This window comes from Melanerpes formicivorus, unplaced genomic scaffold, assembly GCF_026170545.1.
Source record: "Melanerpes formicivorus ecotype bairdi unplaced genomic scaffold, bMelFor1.0.p_v2 SCAF_7, whole genome shotgun sequence".
Lineage (NCBI taxonomy): Eukaryota > Metazoa > Chordata > Aves > Piciformes > Picidae > Melanerpes > Melanerpes formicivorus.
Window position 1 is genome coordinate 21,828,865 of NW_027142359.1, and position 17,632 is coordinate 21,846,496.

At 48.0% G+C, this 17,632-nt stretch overlaps 1 protein-coding gene across 1 annotated transcript in view; it reads left to right on the forward strand.

The window, feature by feature from the left end:
* The first annotated feature begins 326 nt into the window (after positions 1 to 326).
* Positions 327 to 17,632, forward strand: part of NMNAT2 (nicotinamide nucleotide adenylyltransferase 2) — a 28,928-nt gene continuing 11,622 nt past the window's right edge. Inside the window, exon 1 of the mRNA XM_068141344.1 lies at positions 327 to 513. Within this exon, the coding sequence (XP_067997445.1) occupies positions 429 to 513 (85 nt within the window). The 5' untranslated portion in view covers positions 327 to 428. The remainder of the gene's footprint in view (positions 514 to 17,632) is intronic.

Genomic DNA, 17,632 nt, shown 5'->3' on the forward strand with positions numbered 1-17,632 from the left:
TTTTAAAAGCCGTGTAGATGTGGTGCTGAGGGGCATGGTTTAGTGGTGACTTGGCAGTGATGGTTAATGGTTGGACTTGGACTTGATGCCTTTAAATGTCTCTCCCAACCGAAGCAGCCCTGTGACTCCGGGACTGTGTCACGTTCAAAGGGATCTGCAGTGCTCCGGCACTACCGGCTGCCAGTGCCATCCTGCCTGGCCATCCTCTTGTGCCCGTGGGCCGAGCCTGGCAGGGGGAGGCGGCCCCAGCCCCGCTCCCGCTCCCGCAGCCGCGGCGCCGCCTCCGCTCCCGCCCCGGCCCCGCTCCCTCCTCCTTGCTCCCTCCCTCCCTCCCGCCGCCGCCGCCGCCGCCGCAGCCGCACCGAGACACAAAAAGCGGCTGGGGCCGGGCTGGGCTGGGCAGGGCCGGGCAGGGCCGTGCCGGCACCATGACGGAGACCACCAAGACTCACGTTATCCTGCTGGCCTGCGGCAGCTTCAATCCTATCACCAGGGGCCACATCCAGATGTTCGGTCAGTCCTGGCGGTGGGGCGGGGCTGCGCTCCGCGGGGAGAAGGGGAATGTTTAGGGTGCATTTGGAGCGAGGGGGGTGGGGGGGTGTATGTCGAGGCAGCTCCCGGGGGGATGTTTGGTGTACTGGAAGAGGATAGTCGGCGCTGCGTCCTAGGGGGTGTGTGTGGCCTTGGGGTGTATTGAGGAGTGGGGTGTCAGCCCCGCTCCCGGGGGTGGGGGTGTGAATCAGCTCCGCTCCTCGGGGATAGTGGATGGCGGGAGTCAGCCCTGTTCCCGGGAGATACTGGGGAGGTGCCATCCCCGCTCCTGGGAGGTACTGATGGGGGGAAGGGGCCAGACCCTCTCCCTGGGGGTACTGGGGGGGCATCAGCCCCGCTCCCGTGGCTCCGGGGCCGCCCCGATCGGGCGCTGTCCGCGGCGGCGGTGCTGAAGGCGCGGCGGGCGGAGGCCGATCCGGGCCTCGGTCCCCGGGCACAGCGGCAGGGCTGGCGTCCAGCTTTGGGTTATGCTTCCCTTGAGATAGCGGGGACTCCGCCGGCCATACACACTCTCTGCACTCCCCTCCTCACCACCCCACAGCCCACACACACCCCCAGGGTTGGTCCTGGCACAGGTTCCTGGCAAGTGTTTGTACACTGCCTCTTGCCCGTGGGGTCTGGGAGGCTGCAGTTGCTGCAGCACTTTCGTATCCTCTCTAGCTGGGGAGGGAGGGACTGAGCTAAGCCGCTGAAGCCAGGTATGGCCGAACTGAGCAAAAACATTGTGTAAGTCAAAATATTAGAATGCCCAACCTTTAGATTGATAATGGATCAAAGGAATTGGCACTGTTTGTGTGAGATGATTGAGGTTGTTGAGCATCCCTAAGCTGTTTCAAAGGATGGGGATGCTGGAATCACTGCTAGAGCCTGCTCAGGCAAGAGAAGAGGGAGGGAGAGATGGGTGGAGGAAGGGCAGTCTCTGTCAAAGGCAGTCTGACATGCCATAAATACTGGCAGGTTGGGTAAAGCTTGAAATGCCTGGAGATCCCTGCACAAACAGCCACTTACCTGGAGCATGGGAGTCCTTGGAGGGTTGAAGCACCCAGACCACCAAATAAAATGGGAATAGGAAGATCAGCTCCTCTAACATCCCTTCTTGAAGTGCAGCGAGTGGAACTATCCTCGTTGACTGATCGGAGATTTCAGACAGGGGAGCAGATGCTAAGGGTCTCATGCTACAGCTGGAGACGCACCCCTGGGGATTCTGAAAGCTGTACATGAGTTTCTAAGCACAAAAATAATTTAAATCAGCTTGGGGTATTTGTGCATCAGGCCTTGTTTTCATGGACCATAATGAGTTGGGCAGCAGGCTAGAAAATGATGATTTTCTAAATGCAAATGATCATGTTATTCCATTTCACAAATGCCAATAAAATGTAGTCCTAGGCACCAACAGACCTGAAACTTGGCAAAATCCTATTCCTTGAGCAACAGAAATTGTGAAGAACAAGAAACAAAATGAAAAATGGAGTTGGGGCTGTTCAGCCTGGAAAAAAGAAGGCTCCAGGGACACCTTATAGCAGCTTTCCAGTGCATAAAAGGGGCCTACAAGAAAGCTGGGAAGGGACTTTTTGCAAGGGCTTGCTGTGACAGGGTGAGAGGGAATGGATTGAAGCGTGATCAGGGTAGATTTAGACTGGACATTACAAATAAATTCTACAAAGTGTAGTGAGATGCTGGAACAGGTTGCGCAGGGAGGTTGTGGATGACCCCTTAGTGGAGGTGTTCAAGGCCAGGTTGGGTAAGGCCTTGAGCAAACCGGTCCTGTGGAGAATGACGCTGCCCATGGTAGTGGGGTTGAAACTATATTATCTTTAAGGTGCCTTCTAACCCAAACCATTCAATGAATCTATGAGTCTATTTAAAAATAAAACCAATCTGCCAATGAAATTACAGGGACTTGTTTGACAGAAGCAGCTACTGAGAAAGCAGATTTCTGGAATCCACATTATTTAGTCCTAGGCGAGATCTTGATCAAGAAAAGTAATACTAAAAATGTCAAGGTGGCCCATATTCGGTGGACTAAAAACCAGTAACAGGATTTATTATGGAGAATGAGGATTACTGAGATATGGGTATGAAGTGAGTGTGTTTAGTAGACTCCTGATGAGATATTTTTTTCTCCTCAGCACTGCTCAGTGTCTTTATCAATGACCTGGAGGAAAATATATAATCCCTGCTGGTAAAAAGTGCCAAATAACCCCAAAGTGGAGAGAATAGCAATTAATGCTGGTAATGAGTCTGTTGTGCTGCCTCTCTCGGGTTGTTTGATAAAAAGAGCTTGTTCAAACAGTGATGGCAAATGCAAAGTCATATGTCCAGCAAGGAGGAACACACATCGAGTATAAACAACCGGGAAATGTCTTCTGCCAAGCAGCGACTGTGTCAAGGACTGAGGAGTGATTGTATGCAGCCCACTGAATACAAACCCTCTGTGCTGCTGTAAATAAAGCAGCAAGTGCAGTCCTGATAGATAGAAGCAGGGGGGATGTCAAGCAGCAGAAGAAAGGTTCTACTATGTTCATATACAGCGTTAGCACAGCCCTTCTTGGAGGAACAGTAACAAGAATTACATTAGCTCCAGAAGCCAGATTTTGTGGCAAGACTCTAGACAGGCTCACTCTAGATCCATCCTTACAGAAATTACTTGAGCATTACATATCTGCCTGAGGGAATGATGTGTGGTATTTGATGGAAAGGGGCTCCTTTATTCAGCAGAAGAAGGAATAGTGAGATGCCAGAAGCAGGTTTAGATACCACACAGCTTCAAACTAGAAATATGGTGTGTGGGTCTGAGAGAAAGTAAGCAATGAGCCCCTCATTACAAGGACAGTGAGGTGCTGGAGCTGGTCCAAAGAAGGGGGTGTTTAGTCTAGAGAAAAGGCTGAGGGGAACCTAGAGGTTGCAGCCAGGTGGGGTTAGGTCTCTTCTCCTAAGTAACAAGTGATAGGAAAAGAGGAAATGGCCTCAGGTTGTGCCAGGGAGATTTAGGTTGGACATTAATAATAATATGTTCCCATAAAGGGTTGTCAAGCCCTGGAAGAGGTGGAGAGTCCATCCCTGGAGGGATTGAAAAGCCATGTAAACGTGGTGCTAAGGGATGTGGGTTAGTGGTGACCTGGCAGTACAGGGTTAAAGGTTGGACACAGTGATCTTAAAAATATCTCTCCCAATCAAAACGATTCTGTGATTCTTTAAGTAGTAGGGAAAAGTACTTGAGTATTTGATGGATTCTCCGTTCCCTGAAGGCTATAAATCAAGACTCAGACATAGTTCAGGAAGCTCAAATTGGATGTCTGGATGTGGACATTTTCCATGCACATGTCCTGTGGAGATCTGGGAATACAGGTCTTGAGATACCCGATAGGGACAAATGAGACTTCCACAAAGAAAGGACACAGAATTTAGCTTCTAAATCCCTGCTCATTTTTGCTTGAGGAACTCTCCCTCCCAACTCTAAAAGAATAATCATCTAAAGCCATAGGAATCTCAACCAAAATCTGTGTTACTCGTTTAGCTCTGTGCTATACAAGTCCAACCAAAACAGTACTCCAGCCTGTAAATGTTGCCTTTCAAACAGCTGAATTTGTGCAAAAATATTGTCTTTCTCTTCCAGACAAATATTTGGGCTTCGTGAGCCTGATAGGAGGATTTTTTTGCTGAACACAGAGAGATACAATTTATCTATTTAACACATGGCACTAATTAAGCCAACAGAAAGTATAAGATCTGCACTGGTATATGCCAACCATCATTTTTCTAAGTATGGATCTTACCATGTTTTATTCAGGCCAAAAGCCAACCTTTTCCCATAGGATTTGTTTCCTGACTATGAGATGGATTAATTATTTGGAAGTCTCTTTTAGTGGGGGGAAAGGTTCCCACTGTGTTTGTTTTTTCCAACAGTCATGTAAGATTAAGAGTCAGTGTCATTGCTATCCTTGGGTTCCCAGAAAGCTAGGATCCTTGCTACAACCCTAGAACTGCAACTGCAACACACCACTGACCCTCACATCAGCGAGGAACTGGACTTACTGCAGCAGGGCTTCCTCCATCCTCTGCCAGAGGCAAGGGTGGGTCACTGGGCCTCAGCAAATGAAGCTGTTCCATGTCTGCACACAGAAAAGAAAAGAATTAATATACAGAATAAATTAATTATTGACAGAAGACATATAATAAAAAAAATAGGTGAGATACAGTTGCTGTACAGCCATCAAAACCAAGGGGTTGAGGCAAACACCCACATAGTCCTGAAAACACTCTGAGTTATTTGTGGTATCAGATGTGCTTTGAGCTGTATGTATGTTCTGAGTCACAATTTTGAGTTGTATTTTCTAGCTGTGTGTGGCTATGAGAGACAGTTTTGGATGCCAGTGTCAGGGGGAGGACAGAAGGAAAGAGGACAGAGGCTGTTTCTGAAGCTTGACATAAACATTGGTAAGCTCCAGACTGAAATAAAGGTTCATTTGTACCCTAAAGAGGGACAGGAACAGCAGATCCCAAGCAAAAAGTCTTAATAACCGGAGGAAACTGAGATGACACAAAACCCCACCACTCTTCAGGGCCAGGGAGCCCAGCTGATTACCGTGGCTGGCACACACCCAAAATCAAACCACTTGAGGTTCTTGCTGACACATGGAGAAACACTGAGATGTTTAGATGCTTAACACTTCTTCACTGCAGCCAGCTCAGGTGGGGAACCACTGAGATGTCCCCACACTGGCTTCAGCATCTCAGTGCAAACTGCTAGAGTCACACAGAAAGACACATTACTGTTGGCAGAGAGATTCGCTGCCTAAAGGACATCTCCCTCCATCTTGGCTTCACCACAGTTCAGCTACAGCTTCCTGCCTGTGTAAAAAATGCCACCCGAAGGACAAAAGCCAAGCAACTAACGTCAAAAGCAAAACCTAATCCACACAGCCCTGCTAATGCACCAAAGCCTGTGCTGCTGCTCTTCCAGCTGATGAACTTCTGCTTGCTTTGACAATTACCTCATCTCTCCACCTTGCCCCACCTCAGGGAACTCCAGCACAACCACGTCCTCCTGCTGCCTGAGGTTCCAAGCATGAAAACCAAAGGGCAGCCCTGCAGAACAAGGTAGAAACTATTTTTTAGTAAAACAAACAAATAAACTAAAAAACCACACCCATGCAGTTAATTTTAAAGGTGGTGTTGGGAGAAATAGCAGGGTTAAAGACATCACCGTGCAAGGTCAGAGGCTCCAGGGTTTGTGTGGTTCTCCCTCTTGGTGTTTCAAGATATGAGAAGGGGCCAACAAAGGCCAACAAACTGCCAGAGCTGGAAGTAAGATGCTGAGTGACCTTCTTTGTAGTTCTGCAGGGGAAAAGGCTTGTGCTGTCCCGTGGGTATGTGACAATAGGAGGGCTGTTCTGATGACTTCTGCAAACTGAAACATGAGGAATTTGGTGGGGGAAGATGTTATCAGGTCTGTCAAGATACATTGTTTCAATATTGATTTCTTTTTCTACTTTCTTTTTCTCCATTTTTCTTAAATTGTTGAAGAAAAGGTCTCTCTGTAAATGCCCACGTTCCCCACTTTGGCACCTAAGACATTTTTTTCTTGCCTTTTTAAAGCTGTGAAATTCCTCAGCCCATCTTTGCATGTGCAAATATCTGGCACCAAGGAAATGGCCTTGCTCACCCAACACATTTTTTTTTTTCTGCCCAGCTCTGAGAGCAGCCTAACACAGCTTCATCTCCTATCAAACCCAACCCCTTTTGACACATTTCCACCCTCCTTTCCAGCTCTGGAATGAACAGAACTTTATTAGGGATCTCTATGCCTTTGCAGAAGATACCCTCAACCCACCCTCACCTCTCCCAGCTGCATGATGCTCATGAGGTTTAGCAATGTGGAGCCTGGGGGCTGTGGGGATGCTGGGCTCAGAGGCAGCAATTTGGCTGACTCCCAAGGAAAGGGTAGGGACTCTGCCAGAGGCACTTGGACTTTTTCGCAGCTATTTTTGGGGCACTTTCAAGCAAATAGGTGATTTTAATCAAATCTGTCATGTCTGTCTGTATCCAGAGTGTCATCTTCTGAGTGCTGGTTTATGGAATGATGGGCTGCTCCAGGTCTGCTTGTGTGGGAGAAATGGGTTTCATGATGTCATTCAGTTGTGGCCTTCTTCTAGGGAGTCTTGGTACCTTAGATGTTTTAAACCTGTTTGGCCATAGGATTTTCCACCTACTGCAATTCAAACAGTGCTAGGATCATGGAATTGTGCAGGACAACAGCTTGTAGAATTCTGAAAGCCAGGAAATCCCCACCATCTTCCCTTTCCTCAGCCTTTTTGTCTAACTAGAATTAAATTTTCCCTATATCCTACATGCATCTATTATTGAAGGGAATTTATATCCCAACCAATAGCCAGGTAAAAAACATTTCTGATGGACAACAGGACTCTGCCATCGAAAATAAAACTCTCTATTACATGGCTTCCTAAGAAAATATGAGCAACTAAAGCTCCCAGTGGGCTGCTCTTTGATTACTCCACATAACCCTTGTAGAGGAGCAACACTGGGGTCTGCTGCATCACCTAAAGATCACCTTGCATCACCTTGGGATGAAGCAACAGAGTGCTACCTGGTCTAGTGGAAGGTGCCCCTGCCCATGGCAGGTTTGTTGGAACTAGGTGATCTTTAAGGTCCCTTCCAACCCAAGCCACTCTATGATTCTGCAGGTAAAGAGGAAAGAAGAGGCAGGAGCTGAGGCTTTTGTTACTGGTGGGTTGTTTTAATGTCCTGAATTCCAAGACTCGCTTTTTCTTATATTGTGCTTTGTCTTGAGATGACTGAACTGCAAGGCAGTTTAAGGAGAGCATCATTGCTTGGGATGGAGCTGGGAGAAATGTTGTAAGCAGAGTGACAGTTCACCCTTTTCCCCTTTGCTTAAATGTGACTGTATCTGCAAATGACTAGAAGCAAAATTCACCCCCACCTCACCCCACCTAGCAAAAGCTCATCAGGAGCTCAAGAAAGGCTTTGCTGCCTGCAACATGAGTAAGAAGTGAAGGCCTCTGCAGAGCCGCCTTACATTTCCATTCCATCTCTGGGCTGAAATCTGAATGCGTAATTAGTGAGAGCAATCGATGGAGCAAGAGGTGGGTAATCAGACTCCAGGAGGGCAGCATGGATTCAGCCTTGGCTTAACTCCCCTTGAGATGCACAGGCAGAGCAGCAGCAGGAAGGATGCAATCTGGGGCAAAACCAGGGGAAATACCCCTGGTGGCTGATTGGACATGGAAAGTTGTAGCATCTGTGCTCACCTCTCAGCAGCTTTTTAAGTCAATGCTGGTTGGGCTCTGCAACACCACAGAGGAGGTTCCACTGACATTCAGGCGGCTGAAATTGCAGCAAACAGCCCAAATCTTTCATGAGTAGGAAGGGTCTTAAAGGGTAAGACATGCCCAGCATGGCCAGGTGCTCCTGGCTCATAGCAGTGGCAGATGGCAAAACCAGTCAGCCCAGCCTTGTGCAGTGGTGGGTGAGTCACCCGCACGCCTCCACTCCCAGCATTTCCCCAAAACATGCTGAAACTGCAGTTTCTTGGCTGCTGTGCTGTGAGGACAGAGCAGTACCAGCAGGACTGCAGCACCCATGGGTGCCAGTATATCAGTTAATGTCATGTTCCCATCATTGCACACTAGACATTCTTTCTCAGGGCTGTTATCACCAGCTTCCTGCATCTCAAGCATCTTATCTCCACTTTATGACCCTCAGAGAGGAGGAGTTTTCCCAAGCACCAGATTAAACTCCATCAATAACTACTCAGGGAGTCTTTTAAAATATTTATAAAGCTCTTAAATATTTAGCAGTATTTATTACGGTTTGTGAAACATTGCATTGTCTCTATGACAATGCCACCCTTCGAAATATGCCACGCACCTTCTCTTACTTCCAGTGACTATAAACAAACCTGGCAGTGAGAAATCCAGTCCTACAACCTCATTCAAGACAGAAACAGGGGCCCTGCTGCTATTTAAAAACTCTGCTCTCGCTAAGATGCTCACACCTGCCACATTGTCTTCACTAATGCTTTCTAACAGCAGCCCGTGCAAATCTGAGGGTATCAACTAGCCGAATGCCAAAGCCCAGCAGCAGCAGCTCACATCTCTCCTGTGACCTTGGGCAAGTCATTTAATCTCTCCCAACTGGCGCAATGTAGGGGGACTCACATCTCAGCTCTCCCTGCCAGGCTGCTGTAGGCTTGTGTCAGGTACCGCAGCAATGGGGAATATAGGTAGGCTGAGCTTTGTGAATTCCAGCAGCAGACAGAATCACAGAATTGTTTAGGCTGGAAGGGACCATAAAGGTCATCTCATACCAATCACTTTCCACAGACAGGGATAGCTCTTACCAAAGCAGGTTGCTCAGAACCCTGTCCAACCTGGTGTTGAATACATCCAGGAATGGGACATCCACAATGTCTCTGGGCAACCCATGCCACTATCTCACCACCCTCACAGGGAACCTATGATATCTAGTATCTAAGCTAAATCTACCCTCTTTCAGCTCAAAGCCATTACCTCTTGTTTTATCACTTCATGCCCTTGATAAAAGTCCTTCCCCAGTTGTCTTGTAGACCTTACTTTTGCATGCTTTTGCCCTCAAAACCCCTTCTGTCAGCAAAGCAAGGAGGCTGTGAGGAGAACAGGAAGAAGGCACAGAGATGTGTTGGAGAATAGGCTGAGACTACACACCACCACTTGTGTCCAGGGCACAAGGGGCAAGCAGAAACAGTCCAGCTGTGTTGAATATGCAGCACAAGTAACCCTAACCTTAACCCTAACCTTAGCGCAAACCCTAAGCCCCACCTGGGAGCCGGGAGCCCAAAGCAGATACAGAAACTGCTGACAACCTCCAAGCCAGAAAACTTCACTTAAGATGGAGATAAAGCCAGAGTACTTCTGGCTTTTGAGATGAACCTGTCCTCTCTGGCATTTATAACCCCTGAATCCAAGTGCTCCTGTGGTGCCACCTGTGCACAGCCAAGTAGGGCTGGATTTTGGGGGTGCCTTTCTTGGAGAAAGCCAGGCAAAGTCTGCAGTATCCATCACAACCCTGAAACCCAACCAGGTTCAGAGCACAGCTCTTGTTCCCTGAAGCAGCATTGCTTGCACATGTTGATGATATGCAGTCACCCCTAGAGAGGACAACCTATGTCAGGAGCATGATTTTTTCCTCTCCCTTTCCAGCATCTCCTAGTTTCCTTCAGTAAGCCTGAGTTTCGGGGCATAGCTTGGTCATACCCTCAGAAATCTGTCAAATCTGTATTCTGGAAATGGAAAAAACTAGTCTTTAGAATATGCATTTTCAAGAGCTGCTAGGGGCCTTGCCCCAGGAGATGAACTGAGATTAGTCTGGTTTGAAGCTGGAGTAGGAGGCAAACACAGAGGAGCTCCCCATGGGATTGGTGAAGAGCCCGTCTGTGAGCCAGGCAAGGAAGAACTTGCCCAGCCTTTGCTCTACAAAGATTTCTATTTTCATTGAAAATCCAGCAGCCCCTAACTGAGCTTAAGCCTTCCCTGAGGACATCATGTTCTGTGAGGGCTTACTGTCAAGGGAAGTAGGAAAATCCAGTTTTCCCAGTAAGATCTCGTGAGCTGGGCTGCGGGTGCTGGCAGGCATGGCTTTGCTTTCTAGTCCCTTTGTGCAAGGACATAACTGATGTTTTGCTGGTGAGGAAAATGGGGTCTGGGAATAGATCTGCAAAGACAGAGGGTTTCACTGAGCCGTGGAGCTGGGTGAGACACAGCTGCACTAATGGGAACATGACATCCTTTTGCTGTCACTGCCGTGGCTGCCTCTGCTACCCCATGCCATCACCAGCATCCCCCTGCCCTTCCTGCATCTCTATAGACAGGATTCTTTCTGCCTGGACAGTCCTGGTTCAGCCAGTGCAGATCCATGCCAGTGTCAGCATCTTCAGATGCTTTGCCAACAAAGCCAAGTCATGGGGCAGACTCACAACATGGAGGTCAGCCCCATGTAGAGGCAGCCCAAGACCAGCAAGGAGCCACCAGGCAAATGTTCCCCATCTCAGCTCCATGGGAAATCAGGGATTGTAAAGCCTCCTCTCCTGGTAGGGTTGTGATCCTGCTGTGCGTCAGCCCAGAGGAACAGCACTGTGTGTACGGAGCTCTGCCTTTGATGTGCTACAATGGCTTGGGAGTGAAAACAAACACAGCACTTGGTGAAGAAAGTAGGGCAGTGGAAAAGAAGCTTGGAAATCCCCTGGGTGGCTTTTTCCCTCTCCACGTTCAAAGAAAAAGGCACTGGATGACACTGATTTCCCAGCCTTTGGCTGACTGAGATGGGGACCAAGACCTCCCCAGGCATGAACACTGAGGTGCCTGTCCTATTTTGAACATGCCACTTGCATCCTAATGGAAGCAAAATAATAGACTATAGAATCACAGAATGTATTGGGTTGGAAGGGATCCTCGAAGGTCATCTTGTCCAACCCCCCTGCAGCGATCAGGGACACATGCTACTAGATCAGATTACTCAGAGCCCCATCACATTTGACCTTGAATGTCTTCAGGGGTGGGGCTTCTGCCATATCTCTGAAAAACCTGTTCCAGTATTTGACTGCCCTCATCATGAAGAGCCTCTTCTGTGTGAAGAGCTTCCTTTATCCTGAAAAACTTCCTACTGCAGCAGGATAATGAAAGTGCCAGTCTCTGCTGCTACCTATGTCCTGTCTGACTCTATCCATGGGCCCAGAGTGATGAAAATCAAAACAGTGCAGTTGGGTCTGTCTGAACACCCTCCTCTTTTTTTGACAGATAGTTTGGATTGTTGCTGATATTTTGACTCTTGTCAAAGCTCACATACAGCTGCAGAATACCAGCTCTGGGTCAGATTCACCCCACAAATGGATGTCCCTTTACACTGAAAGGGAAAAACTTTCAGTGTTTGCTGCAGCATGCAAGGCTCTTTCTGACTCTCATGGCAGCCAGCTAATGCACCAGCCAGGGAAAGGTGTACAACATCTCAGTTTTCACTTCTCAACACCATGCATACAAACACTCCTCTTACCTAGAGATGTTTAATCCTTCTCTGAGGGTTTCTAAGCAAGGTGTTTTGGTGCTAAGATCCAAACACATCCTTCTTCATGTGAAGCCATGTTCTGAATCCATTTATATCTGCTAAGAGTTGCTCTTACCAGGTTAGATGTTACCCGCACTTCATCAGCCTCAAGACCTCTAAGAAGCCCAGGCAGTAGCTCTGAATGTCAAATACCATGTGAAGAGTGATTCACCCTGGCAGGACTTAGCTGCCTGTACTTCAGCTGAGACCTAGCAAGGTGCTGAGCGTATTCCTTCTCTCCTTGTGACACCAGGATGGAGACCTCTGGACAATAAACTATATTGCTTCTCCTTAGAAGTAGTGAGAGTGACAATACTGTGCTCACCCCCTGCCTAACACAAAAGCAGATCCAGTTCCTGCCTGCAGGAACTTTTGCTGCCTTCAACTCAAGAAGCATCTCCCTGTACTTGTTGCTCACCTGATATGCATTGCCTGCTGTACACCACATGCTGTAACGGGGAAAAGTGCTTCAGCCTGGGTTGCTTTGCCAGACTCTTCCTCAGATGCTTGTTCTCAATATCTGGGAGCTGGAAGGTTTCTTCCAGTGCTCCTATGTGCCTTCTTACATTCACCACCTCTTGCAATACTCCAGTACTGAAAAGAGAGAGGAAAACAGAATGTCTTCAGTTTAAATTCCAATGATATCAAATAGGCTATTCCTCCATGACTTCACCTAAGAGACCCAGCTCACCTGAGACCAGCCAGGTCCTCTGCCAAGGCCCCATCTTGCTGAGTCTCCATGCTCTACTGCTTCTAGGTCAGCCTACTGTAACTCAGTCTTCAACCTTTTGTTTGTTTGGTTGGGTATTTTTTTATTGCTTTAAATGTCTAAATTCACTTTTCTGCCATGAAGACACGAGTGGTCAACAGATGGTGATAGCAGGAATCTCATTAGTCATCACTCAGGCAGCTCTCAGATTTGGATACTGGTGGAGGAGGCCTTGGTGGGCTGGGAAGTGGAAGGTCAAGTGGTGCAGCATCTCTTCTCTGGAGCTTTTCACAGCTTTCCACCATGAGCCTTAAGATACTTGGTGGCTAAGTGCTTTGTTGTGCACATGAAAAGCCATCAAAACAAACATGCAGCAAGGACTGACACCATTGAGAGTAGAAGTCCCTTCCAACTTTGTTACTTCTACAATGCTCAGGTGCTGTATGGGCTGATGAGCAATTAACTCAGAGATTAAAATCATTAGGCATTTAAGGGGGCTTAATGGGATTTTTTGTACCAATCAGAAGGCTGCTGGGAATCTGACTGAGATCATCTAAGAAGCACTGAGCCTGAGGTGGGACAGGCTGTGGGATACATGGGGATCACAGAATCATAGAATTGTTTGAGTTGGAAAAGACCTCTAATATCATCAAGTCCAACCATCAATCCAGCACCACCATGGCCAGTAAACCATGTCCAAGTGCCATGTCCATGCATTCCTTGAACATCTCCAGGGGTGGTGATTCCACCACTTTCTGGACAGCCTATTCCAATGCCTGACCACTCTTGCAGGAAAGAAATTTTTCCTAATCTCCAACCTGGTACAATTTCAGGTAATTTCTTCTCATTCTGTCACCTGATACTAGGGAGAAGAGACCAACCCCCACCTCACTGCAATCTCCTTTCACATAGTTGTAGAGAGCAATGTGATCTCTTAGAAACAGTCAATCTCATTATGATGAACCACTCTCTGCCCTCCCTCCTGCTTCTTTCCAAAAGAGAAACCTCCCTTGAAGAGCAACCAGGACTTCTAGTAGAAATATCCTCTTGTCCCTCCAGAAAGTCCAGAGAATGGAGATGCCAGTGGCTTCCCCAGCTCAAGGTCTGGCTGTAGGTGATGATGCTGGTGAAGTGGGTGAAGACACTGGCTGGGGCAGAGAAAGTGGCCCTGGGGCAGGCCTGGGGAAACTGGGCTCTGAGATGAGGACTTCTCCAATGAATACATCCATTGTTTGGCTCTCAGAGTTACATATATACTAAATCTTTATATATACACATGGACACCACTCAATTAGACTGAGAATATCTTCTGGCTCCTTGCCTGGGTTGGACTCAGGGTAGGAAGCAACATTTTAGTCCTGCAAGTGCTGCTAGCTCCAGAATAAAACAAAGAGTGCTGGTATATCTGAGCCACTGTCCTCTGCAGGAGAAGGTACTTTAGACAGTGGGAAAGTGCCTGCCTTGCCCTCAGCACTGCGTGTCTGTGTCTCACCTCCTATCCAAGAGTATCAGAGGCCAAATTGCTCAAATGGAAATCAGACAGCCAGGAAAATGTTCCACCTTCTCCACAGAAAAAGGTAGAAAGGAGGACTGTGGGAACTACCAACCTGGCAGCCTCCCCTCTGCCTGGGAAGATGATGGAATGGATACCCCTAGCAGCTCTGCAAAGGCTCATGGAGGTGATTCAAGACAGTCAGCATGGATTTATCACGGGCAAATCCTGCCTGACCAATGTAATGGCCTTCTGTAATGGAGTGACTACATCAATGAACACGGGAAGAGCTATGGATGTCATCTGTCTGGAGTTCTGTAATGCCTTTGACACCGTTCCCTACAACATCCTTCTCTCTAAACTGGAGAGCTGGTGCTCCATCCCTGGAACCATTCTGGATCAGGTTGTTTGGGGCTCTGAGAAACCTGCTCTAGTTGAAGATGTTCCTGCTCACTGTAGGGTAGTTGGACTTAGAAGATTCCTTCCCACCCAAACCCTCCTGTGATTCTATCATCACTTATGGCTGAGCACTCTCCTCTAGCTCAGATCACAAGGAAGAGCAATTAAGGCCTTGCAGAACTTCCTTGCCCCCTTGCTACCTCCTGTGTGTTTCGGGGGGGGGGGAAGGGGGGCTGCCACAGAGGGTGAGTGGCCTGCAGCTTCAACCCCCCATGGGGAGAAGTGCACCAATCAGAGCTGGCCACTGACATTCCTCTGTATAAAAAAACATATGTAGGAGGAGAGAGGAAGTCTTAGGGATGCAGATGAAGCAGGTACCAAGGCAAAGGAAATAGAATTTGAAATTACACCTTGAAAAATTGAACCCAAGGAGGATTTGATTTCATTAACGTCAATTTGGGTGGTGGAGCAGAGCCAGCGGAGCTGAAACGTTGTGATTCAATATACTCTGTGAGACTTGCCAAAAAGAAATGTCTCTCAAATAAGCACTGATTTCCTGCTGGGGAAGCACAGGGGGAGGTTCTTCATTCCTTCTGGGCAAAATCATCACTTACACATTTGTAGCCCTGGGCTGTATCGTCTAATTGGTCTTCCCTCACCAGCCTCTCACAGGAATTATATAACGGTTGAAGGGACCTCTGGAGATCATCGAGTCCAACCCCCTGCCAAAGCAGGGTCACCTAGGGCAGGGTCACACAGGAATGCATCCAGGTTGGTTTTAAAAGTCTCCAGAGAAAGAAGCCTCCACAACCTCTCTGGGCAGCCTGGACCAGTGATACATCACCCTTACCACAAAGAAATTTCTCATCATGTTCAGGTGGAACCTCCTGTGTTCCAGCTGGGGAGGTGGTGGAGTCACCATACTGGAGGTGTTCAGGAGGAGACTTGATAGGGGGCTTGGTTGCATGGTTTAGTTGATTAGGTGGTGTTGGATAATAGGTTGGACATGATGATCTTGAAGGTCTCTTCCAACCTGCTGTGCTCTGGTCTGGTCTAGTCTAGTCTGGTCTGGTCTAGTCTAGTCTAGTCTAGTCTATTCATTGCTCCTTGCCCTATTACTGGACACCACCAAAAAAGGACTGGCACCTTCATCTTCACACCCACCCCTCAGATATTTATAGACAATGATAAGATCCCCTCTCAGCCTTCCCTTCTCCAGACTAAACAGCCCCAGGTCTCTCAGTCTTTCTTTGTAGTAGAAGTCCCTTAACCATCCTCATAGCTCTCCAGTGGACTCTCTCCAGTAGATCCCTGTCTCTCTTGAACTGGAAAGCCCCAAACCAGATAGAGTATTCCAGGTGTGGTCTCACCAGGGTAGAGTAGAGATGGAGGAGAACATCCCTAGACCTGCTAGACAGGCAAAAATATTTGAAGTTCATTTCTAGAGGTGAGCAAAGCTGGGCTGAGGCAGCAAGAAGGTGTCACCAGTGCTTGGAAGGAAGGATTTGTGTGTCACCCTTGTCCCTTCCTTCCAAGCACAACAAGGCTAAGGTCAGCCACCAGCCCCTGCAGAGGTGCTGTGCCAGGAGGCATGGAGCTGGGGAACCATAGATGAAAGCTCTCTACCACATAAGCATGCTGCCAGTGAACTAGTGCATGTCTTGTCAGGGTCCATCACTGGTAGGTTATTTGTGTCATGAACCTGGTCCCAACAAGCAATGTATTTTGCATGGAAAACAAGACACATTTTGTAAAAATAGGTCTTCCCTGACAGCACAGACCTGGGGGTTTGGAGGAAGCACTGTGATATCAAAGCAGCTGCAGCAGTTCAAAGTGATGACCCACCAAACCCAGCATCCTGCTTCCAGAAACTCAGAGTGACCAGGGCCATGTTTGGACATGGAACTTGTCAGCTTAGCTTCATGCTGTCCACAGCTCTGCTTCTTCAGCTTGGAAGACCAAGGACAGCAGAAGACCTAAAGGTAGAAGGAGATGCAAGGACAGAAAGAAACGCAAGGACAGGAGGAGTCTCACCCTCTTTGCCCTTTTGGTGCCAGCCATTACCTCCACCCCATCTCCCTGCCCTTGCTACCCAACTCCTAGTTGCTCCTGACATGGAGCCCCATTGCTGACCACTCATCATTTCAAGATGCTGAGACCCACACCTCCTCCTGCACATACCAGGAGCACATGCCTTGGCAGGAGGCACTACAGCCTCAGCCCAATGCAGGGACTGAACCACCAAGATCCCCAGGACATCTTAAAAGAGCTAAAGGGGTTTTGCCTTGCCTTGTGCAGAGGATGGGGCTGAAGGCTGCCTGAGCTAACTCATTTTGACAGGCTTGACAACAGTTGCCTGTTACCTTCCCCATGTAGCCACTGCAGAATGCACCATGCTAAGATGCTATCTGAAAAAGACAAAGAATGAAGCTTTAAACAGAGTATCATGATTGCAGTATGGACACAAACTAATGCCACAATCTCATGCCATGCTGCAGCCACAGTGCCACCTGCCTCAAGTGTTCTGCCACCATCCTGGCAATGAGGGTGGCTGCTTCCACCATGGTTCTGGCACAATTCCTTTCCAAATGGGATTTGAGATGCTCCTGAGGACCAGGGAAGTGATCTTACCCCTGTGCTCGTCACTGGTGAGGCCACACCTTGAATACTGGGTTCAGGTTTGGGCCCCTCACACCAAGAAGAGCGTTGAGGTGCTGGATGTGTTTGTTTGAAATTCAGTGGCATTTTTTTTGCTTGGAAATTTCCTTCTTGTTTTAACTTGCATTTTAAATTGCATGATGATATAAAGGTACACACTGGTCCACTGATCTTGGCTCCTTTGCACACCCAAAGCCCCAGCTTTCATGCAACAGGGAGGCTCTGCTTTGGCTTTTCCAAACATCAAGCCTGGATTATGTCCCTGCATGGAGGCAACTGCTCTATGTGTTTCAGTTGTCTTCTGTGCATTTCCAAGGCAGGCAGGATAGCCTTCCTGTTATAGAATCATAGAATCATTTTGGTTGGAAAAGACCTTCCAGATCATCAAGTCCAATCATTGACTTAACAATACCATGACCATTAAACCATATCCCTAGGTGCCACATCTACATGCTTCTTGAGCATCTCCAGGCACAAGTGACTCTACCACCTCCCTGGGCAGCCTGGCCCAATAACTGACCACTCCTGCAGGAAAGAAATTGTTCCTAACATCCAACCTAAACCTTCCCTGGGGCAACTTGAGGCCATTTCTTCTTGTCCTATGAGCCTCCTTGGTTTCTAGGCTGAGCGAAACATATTTCCTCACTCCTTTTAATTCCTCTTTTGACATCATGGCTCAGTGTTTACTTTTTTTGCTATAAAAGTCT